The following is an 8,840-nucleotide window of genomic DNA, read 5'->3' on the forward strand; positions in this document are numbered from 1 at the left end:
CCGCATCCCATTTGCAGCAGCACCCACCTGAGTCCCGAATCCCAGCAGGGCTGAGTTCCTGAGCCCATATCCCTGTGGTGAGGGCAGAGACCTGTGTCTCTGGGTGGGCTCAGGCATGGCCATAATTTCCTTAGTCCCCTGCCATAAAAGGATTCCTCAAAACTCACAGCCACTTCAGAGCAGCAGCTATAAAAGGCTTTTCTTTGTCTCTGATCTGGCATCTTGTGTACTACTAAGAAGAATCAATGGTCCCCCTGCTCACTGCAGGCCTCCTGTCACTAGGATAAACATCTTCACTGGATTTGGCACAGGGAGGACGGCCAACATATCACCTGCAAGCTGGGCAAAGTGTGCTTGGCTGAAGGAGTGCACATACACACACACTGCAGACATGGCACACGCTAGAGCATGAAATGCCATCTGGCCCTGCTCTGACTCTGCAACACAAGGTCTGTGGGTTGCTGAACCACTGGGAGCTGAAAACAGCATGTGGCCAGGGCTGGGGCTGCACAGGGAGCAGATTCTAAGACAAAAGTGCGCAAAACAGTTCAGAGCTCTCTCTCCTTCATTTTTTATAGACAATACCAGCTTGTTGTGTGCCTGTACCACACCTATCACAGTGTGGTCCCAGTCCCTCAGTGTCTGAGGTACTTTGACACTATTGCAATAGAAATGCACAGCATTAGTAGTCACTACACAATTCTGTTCCCCCTCCAGCTTTTATTAGCCCTGTCTTTGCTCTCCAACGAGTTCATTCTCTATTGCTGGGCACTTGCAGGCTCGTCCTGTGCCAGTTGCACAGATTGTTACCCAGACAATGTCCCTGAGTGCATGAAGACAGCTGCCGCAAGCAGTGATGCAGTAAGAGGGGCTGGCACTGCCTGGTGTCAGCCACTGGGCTGTTCCTCTGCACCCTGGCAGGCTTTGCACAAAATAGCCTGATCGGTTTGCTGACCAGGAGCGCTGGAAGCCATGCTCTCTTTCATCCCTGCAGACACAGACTGAGGAGGGAATGCAGAGTGGCAGCCAAATGCTCTCCAGCTCTGCCAATGTTTTTGATGCCTTTTTGTTTCTCTGATGGAGCTCAAACCAGCAGCTCCAGTATTTGTGAAAGGGGCTGATGGGAACAGGCTCCCAGCCTTTTTTTTTTTTTCTTCTCCACAAAGCAACAAAGCCCAAGTTATCCCAGAAATCAAAACAGACACTGGCTCACTAAATCAACAGTATCTGTGGCAAACCCGGAGACACACAGTCTGCAACTTCCCAAGCAGGGACAGACTCCTGAGACCACCTGGTCTTTGCAGGACCCTGAGAACATGGTCCTATTGGGACCAGGACTGAATCCCATCTGCCTGCATAAATCCAATCCTAAATTCTCCCCAGGGTGCTGTGGTGCAGGCTGAGCTATGCAATTTCTCCAGCTACCTGCTGAGGAGCAGTTTCAGAGCAAGATTCAGGCTCTGCAGGTCATGGTGCAGCTCATCCAGGATTCAGCAAAGGGAGCAGCTGTGCCCTGTGGTCCTTCCAAAGCAGAACCCTTCTCCACCTGCCACTTCTGGACAGGTACAAGCTTTGGTCTGCACTTGGGCAGATGATAAATGATGCTGTGAGCCTGGCTGAGAGCATGGGTACAGCTGGAGTAGGGGACTAGGGACAGTTCCTGAGATAGCCTGCCAGAAGGGTGAGTTAAAACTTACCCACTTATCAGCACATCCCATGAGGCATTCAGGCCTGCACAGAACTGGGGATGACTGTCAAATCAAAGCTGTGGAGCACAGTTGCTGCTCAACAACTACATTAACATGGTATCTTTCAGTATTGAGTACCAGCTCTCTTAGAGCTGCCAGAGATCAGCTACCTGTTGTTCAGTCCAGGAATGACCAGCCACAGTCTGAAGGGCTCTCAACAGGGGTAGAGAGGTAAAATGCACATTAATGTTCTTGCTTGACAGGCTGAGGGGTGAGCTTAAGAGCTGTATTGCAGGTCCTTAATGATGCGAGGTCCCTCATGGGATTCTGTCATTTTCAAAAGCACAAATCTGTACACTTTCATCTACGTAGCTTTAAAAAAAATGGATTCCCAGTAATGTCCCTGAGGTTGCATATGCCTTTCTGCCTGCAGCAGAAGCAGCAGCACTAGAGCTCACCTAAGAGTAGACCTGCAAGCCTGCTCTCACCTTTGCTGGGGCATCACCTCCCTCCCAAGAAGATACGCTCTCTTTCTCAGGTGATGCCAACCCATGCCACACATTTTTCTGACATCCTGCTTGAGATGCAATGATAAACAGCAGGAACAGCACGGAGAGCTCCCACCCTGGTGTTTTTCCTTTTGTCCAGGAACATCTGAAGTCCCTCCTCCATCCTCTTTTGCATCACTGCCGGCATCAGCAGGATGGCGCTGGTGGGAGAGAGGGTTGCCGGAGGGACATCCACTGTACAAATCATGAAGCAGAATTTTAGCCCCAGGGCTGAGGCCTGGAGGCATGCTGCTACCTTGCCCTCTCCTCCCTGGGTAGCAAGAGGTGAGCGCAGGCCCTGGGGGCACGAAGAGCCCAGGGCAAGCCCTCCGGTAGATGGCACGCACGGGCCTAGAAAAGCATCGCTGCAGCGATGGAGAGAAATCTGACACTGCCAGACACTCCCTTGGAATAGCCAGGGGCCGAGCAGGAACCAGGAAATACAAGCTCTCCCTGTCCAGAAAACATTTCTGCTTCATGGAGGAAGGAGCGACATGGGCAATCTCTGCAGCTGCAGGCGACCATGGTGAGTACGGCATCTGCCAGGTATGGGGATGGCAGACACAGCTCTGGGCAGCCTGCGCGGAAGTTTGGGTGGACTTTGCAAGCTTTGCTTCCTTGTGCTGGGTTTGCCAGGGCTCCTGCCTGGCTCTCAGCCCTGCAGCTTGCCAGCTCGCACAGAAACTGAGAGCAAGCGAGAAGGGGCATTGGGTCACGGCTGTGCAGGTGCCGGGGTGGGGATGGGAGGCTGGGGCAGCCAAAGGCAGGACAGGGGGAGGCAAAGGGGCTTTGTTGCTCCCATGTCTCAGCCCAGACGGGCTGTGGCACCTCCTGGGACTGGCAGCTTGGGTTCCCGCAGCCATGCCAGCAGCTGAGAATAGCTCAGTTCTAGGAAGGATCTAGTTAAAATCCCTGTCCTTGCCCCAGTGGTCTCCGGCCAGGTGCACGCCGTAAGGTGTCCCTTTGGCATACTGCAGGGAGGGGCCCCTGCGGCAGTGCCGGCACTAAGGGCTCCTGGGTCAGCTACCCCATCCTGCTCTCAGCTCATCCAGCCCCTCTCCCTGCCTGCATCTGTCTGGGCTTTATTTGCGCTTGGGAAACCCTGGCTGCATTTTTCAGATGATGTTGCTCTTTCTCCCTGGGAGGGAGGATGACAATTTAATCCCTCCTGGCTCATGTTGTGCACTGGACCTTGTGCTTACAGAAAAAGAGCACAGTGGAGCATCATTCAGTGCCAAGTGGAAATATTTTCAGCTCTGAGAGTGGTACAAGGGGGAGAGCCATGAATATCAGATGAAGCTCCGAGGACATTGTCTCCAACACTGTATTTGTTAAAAGTATTAGAAATTCGTCAGCGCTTTTTAATAATTACAAGAGGCACAGCATCACCTAGTGGCTGGAGCAGAGGAGGAGGTTCAGGACACCGAAGTCCTTCCAACCTGAGCCCTGAGCTGGAGGGCAGAGGAGTTTGGGATTTAGGAATAGGAACAGCAGGTGGGAGGTGGAAGGCTGGTTCTTGACACGTCCCCCACCAAAAGTCACATTTTCTACTTCCTCTGCCCTGTGGCAGAGGGTATATGAGGCATCAGGGCATCGACTTCATTACTGCAGCGGACAAGGGCCTGATCAGGGAATGCCTGGGGCACAGGCTGGTTCCCCTGAGCAGAGCTGCAGTTGCCAGGCACACTACTGATGCTGTTTGGCAAGGAGAGCCGTGCCACAGCACGGATTGGCAAAAGCAGAAGCTCCGGAGTACAAACACCACCATTCCAGTGTATGTTGCGGTGGCACTTTCAGGTCCAGACAGTGCCAGGCCATGCACAAACACTTCTGCCTTCAAAAGGAAGTATAGACCAGAATCTGAAGGTCACTCATCTATGCAGGGCCAGGCAGGAGAGCAGCTTTCTGCTCCATTTGGTGGCAGGATGGCTCCTCTGGGGCAATGTCAAATTCTGCTCCCCCAAGGCTACTGGACCAGGACTCCTGTGTCCCACTTGATTTTTTCACAGAGGCTGCATGGAAAGTAAGAAGCTGGGATGGTATTTCTGTTGGTGGTGTCACTACTGCCTTCTGGCAGATTCCTGCAGCAGAGGGCAAAGCTCTGGCCAAAGACCCTTTTGACCATGGCACCAGTGTGGGACTCAAGTGCTAACATCTGCCTTATAGACTGTGCAGTGAGCAGAAAGCAGAGCTCTCTCCCCAAAAGCATCATTCCCTGTCCTGCACATGGAAACACACAGGTGAAGAAGGGCCTCAGGCTCCCAGGCTGTCCCTGTGCTGTACAGACTATTCAAACGGGCTCCAAGCAAGGAGAGAGGAAGGCAAATGGGAATGTGCTGTTGTAACATGGGCTTGGGAGACACCTACAGAGAACCACAAACAAGAGAAGACTGGTGCACTGAAGCCCCACTGCAGAAGTTTGCATGATTCATAGCTTTGCCTTGGTGACAGAGGGAAAAAAAAATGGTACTTCATTTTAGTTCAGGTGTTTCCAGGCACCTATACTGCTTTTATTTCTGGGTATTTGCTCAGCTCCACAGCTTTGTCAGCAAAGAGCTGGGCTTCCTAAATAAAGCTGAAACTTACAAAACGGCTCAGGGGAGGTAGAGACCCACCTTCTTCTGGATGGAAGATCCTTGTCATACTGAAGCATGGGCCCTAAGGGAGACAGAGCAAAGAGCAAGAGACTGAGGAGGTTCTTGAAGTCTTCAAAGAAAAGCCATTACAGCAAGTTTTTTCACAGAAGTTACTGATGAAGGAAAGTGTGCCCTCAGGTCTGGGTACCTCTTCAAGTATGGCCCTGTGGAGGGCAGGGCCCCAGGTATTGTCACCACTTGGTTTAGTACTCAGGGCCTCCAGTGTGCATGGACAGCAAAGATGCCAAAATTCAGGACCCACTGTGAAGCAGGCTTGTGTAGGTCAGAAATCAGGTTGGCATTGACATGGGGAAAGGGGAAGAAGCAATATAGGAGCAGGGGCACGTGTGCTGTCATGCAGAATACAATGTGCTTCTAGCAGGCTGTGAGTTAGTTACAACATGTTTGACCTGGTTTTGAGAAGAGGGGAGAGGTTTGCCCTGCTCTTGTTTCCCTTGCCACATCCGTTCTAATTACCGCAGATCTGAGGCTGGGAGATGCCGTCTCCTGCCTGGCTGTGATTAGCCTGCAGACAGCCTCAGAATAGCTTCAGCCTACACACTGACTGCTAATGCTCTTTCTACAAAGGAAGGCAACCAAAACAAGCAAGAGCAGCTTGGAAAGCTGATACTGCAACCTCCCTCCCAGGAAAGAGGATAGGGACCCTGCTGATTTTGCTTCAAATGGTGCTATTTTAATTACATTTCACAATGTGCCTGAATGCTGTAAAGAAGCAAAGTGCTCTAGCACACCAGCCTTGGCAAGGAGGGCCCTGGAGACCCTGCAAGCTCATAGAGACAGTGGAGGAGGGAGCTGCAAGAGCCAAGTGAGAACCACTGCAAGACAAAGCAATGCTGCCTTGAGCTAGGCCCCTAACTCCTGTGGGCAGCCCCCCAGATTTTGTCTGCCAAGGACTGGAGGGCCATTGGTGCCTCTGTGGGGCAGCACACAGGAGAGACATGAGAAGCAGTGTTTGATCCTTTTGCACAGGCGCATGGCCACCCTGCCTTCCCCAAAGCTGCCTTTGACTTCCCAGGTCTAGCAAGTCTGGTTAATCATTACTGACCATTTTGAAGGTCTCCAAGTTCTTTGCCTGCATTCATGCTTTTTTTGTTTTGCCATTAGAGTGCCAAAGGCATTACTGCACACTGTCCTGCTCACCCACCAGCTGAAACTGCCTCTAAAAGCCAGCAAAGGCAGAGCTCTGCCTCAGGCACTGCATTGTTCCCGCCTGTGGCAGGACTGTCTGGCAAATGGCAAATGCACACGCTGTGGGACATACAACGCTTCTTGGGAACCATCTGGTAACTGTAGCCCCATTAAAAGCACTAACTGCCCACTTTCAGCTGCTGCCTGTGCTGCAGCAGAGATACAGACCCATGTGCGACCCTCAGCTGCACGCTGTGTTGGTCAGCGGCCAGCACCAGATGCACATGCGTACGCAGGAGGAGCCGTACAAAGGCTGGCACCTGCTCTCCTCCAGCCCTCTGAGCGTGATGCAATGATAACATTTCCTTCATGCATCTGGCCCAGAATGTGACACATCTCTGCTCTGCCAGACAGCCTGTGCTCCCCTGCCAGCACCAGCCTGCAGGAGCTCAGCTCCTGGCTCTGTTGTTACAGCTGGAACGAATTTGGCTCCTGTTCATTCCATGGCTGGAACATAGCTGTATTTGGCTTGTCTCTCTCTGGTCACACAGGTACAGCTGAGATTAGGGTTTGGCTTGGCTTATATTAAGTGCATCATAGCTTATTTGGTTTGGTTGTGTTCTAAGTGGAAAATTGAGAACAGGAAAGCTGTCTGAAACATTAAATTAGCACAAGGTCTATGCAGAGCTGCTCCTGGGGCAAGGGGGCCAAAGTGCAGGGGCTATCAGAGCATCTGGCCCTAAGAGAAGGGTTTTGTGCCAACTGAGGTCATGCTCTGCACCCTGCATCTTTGATCATACAGCTGTGGAAATGTAGTTGTAAAACTACAGGGAAATGTGTTCTCATTCACTCTGATGCATATGCATATTGGACAGCCAGGCAGGGCTGAAAGGCAAGGAGACTTGGGGATGTCTGTGTGGTATGGTAGGTGTGTCACAGAAGAAGGAAATACTTGCAAGAGTCACTCAGGTTCTGGCTTGGCTCAATAGCTCTTCTCTGAGACACTTCTTGGGCCTTTCTCATTACCCACAGATGTAGTATCCTGGGGTGGTGCATTTGGGTTTGCATGTTATAAGAGCAGAGGCTGGGGCTTCTCAGGGCTGACATCTCTCTCTGATTTCAGGAATTGTCCTTCACCTTTTAAAAGAAAGAAAGAAAAGCAAGGTAAGGATTTGCGAAAATGCTTTAGAGGACAAGAAGAGGTGGAGTGACTGAGCCCCTGGTTAGTGACATTAGTGCTGACTGTGAATTGGATCCCTGAGGCTGAGGTCCCCTCCCATACTCTTTTGTACCTAACCTTCCTCAAGAGAAGTTTGGTAGAAGCAAGAGGCAAGATTTCTTTAAAACTTAAAGCAAGGGGTGTGATGTGCCATGGGACTTGGCAATGGGGAGGGAACAGCAGTATCTTTAAAATACCAGTCTCACATCAAAACACATGTGAGTACTCTCAAGTGGCAGCATAGCAGAAGCTGCATCAAACTCCTGTAAGAGCTGCAAACATCCATCTGACATCAGTCCCCCAGAATAAAGTGCATTTCCTAAGTAGCCCAGTTGTGTCCTGTGGCCTTTGGACCATGCTGGGCAAAATATGTTTGCCAGGCAGCAAAGGAAATAACAAAGTTAAAACTGGATCTGACTTCTCCGAGGGCCTGACAAGGAAGCTCTCTGTGCTGTGTCTGTCCTCCTAGGTTCTGCCAAGAACATTGCGGTCCACAGCATGTTGTCATCCTGGCAAACCTTGTTTTTTCCAAAGAAACAAGCCTAGGCTTTCTTCTTGGAGGCGGGCCTCAGAGACAGCATTAGGGTTGAGGGTGTCAGATGAGGTGGAAATTTGATTTGTGTCCAGTGGGGAGAGCTCATGGGCCAGACGCTGCATTTCTGCATTCAAAGGTGGAACAATAAACAGTTGTGTTAATCTGATCTGCTGGTGTTTCTTTTTCAGGAACTAATGTGAGACATGAGAGCCAACAGCATCAGCCTGGCAGGAAGGTAAACAGCTTCCCAGAGTTGTTTTCCTAACTGTATGTTGAGAAGACAGAGCTGACCACCACTTCCTAGGCTACATGGGTTGGGAGGACATGGGGCAGATTATTCAGAGCTGTGAATCATCTCATCCTACATACGCTTTAATGGCTGTGGGAACAATGTGCATTGCTGCACAGTGATGTGGGCCCATTTTTTTCCCCTATAGTGTAGTGGAAGCAGCAGGATGAAATCTCTCTCTGAGCCTGAGGTGTCAGGGGGCTGGATGGTGCTGGGGGCAGTGTGTCTCTGCCTAGTCTGGGGAAGGCATGTGTAGCAGCAGCCCAGGGAGCTGACCTTCCAGAGCTCTTTCTCCCCAAAGGCTCCAACGTACGAAGATGTCCCGGAGTTTCCTGTCTACGCCACCGTGAGTAAACCCAAGAGTGTGAAGCAGGATGACAACATTCATTACGCAGACATCCAAGTGTTCACCAAGGTCCGGGAGCGCTCTGCAGCAGAGGTGAAGAACTTACAAATGCAGAATGCCACAGAGTATGCCACCCTCAACTTCCCCCGGCCCAGGCTGAAATATGACAGTAAGAATGGGACCCTGGTATAAAAGGTTTGATGGCCCCCTCCTCCTTTAGCAGCAAAAGGATTTCACAGACTTAGAGATGCTGTAGATGCAAGCTAACCTCATGGACACATCAAGTTTCCCTGAGAAGGTGCAGAGAGGCTGTGTCTTCCACCTGCATTTATCTTCGGAGGACACAGACATATTTATTCTCACATGATAAGTAGTTTCCTATCTGAATCTGCTGACAAAAAACACCTCTTCCCCTTGGAAGAGTTGCCTC

General features: G+C 51.1%; 1 protein-coding gene across 1 annotated transcript; it reads left to right on the forward strand.

Moving 5' to 3' along the window:
- Window positions 1-2,730: 2,730 nt before the first annotated feature.
- On the forward strand, window positions 2,731-8,602 carry LOC309599301 (uncharacterized protein C11orf52 homolog; the record flags this gene model as incomplete). Its single annotated transcript, XM_082330593.1, has 4 exons — window positions 2,731-2,762; window positions 7,145-7,185; window positions 7,964-8,010; window positions 8,366-8,602. 4 exons carry the CDS (start codon window positions 2,731-2,733, stop codon window positions 8,600-8,602), a joined length of 357 nt encoding a protein of 118 aa, XP_082186719.1.
- Between the last annotated feature and the right edge of the window lie 238 nt (window positions 8,603-8,840).

The sequence above is a fragment of the Platalea leucorodia genome (assembly GCF_965183815.1).
Source record: "Platalea leucorodia genome assembly, chromosome: 20".
NCBI classification, from domain to species: domain Eukaryota; kingdom Metazoa; phylum Chordata; class Aves; order Pelecaniformes; family Threskiornithidae; genus Platalea; species Platalea leucorodia.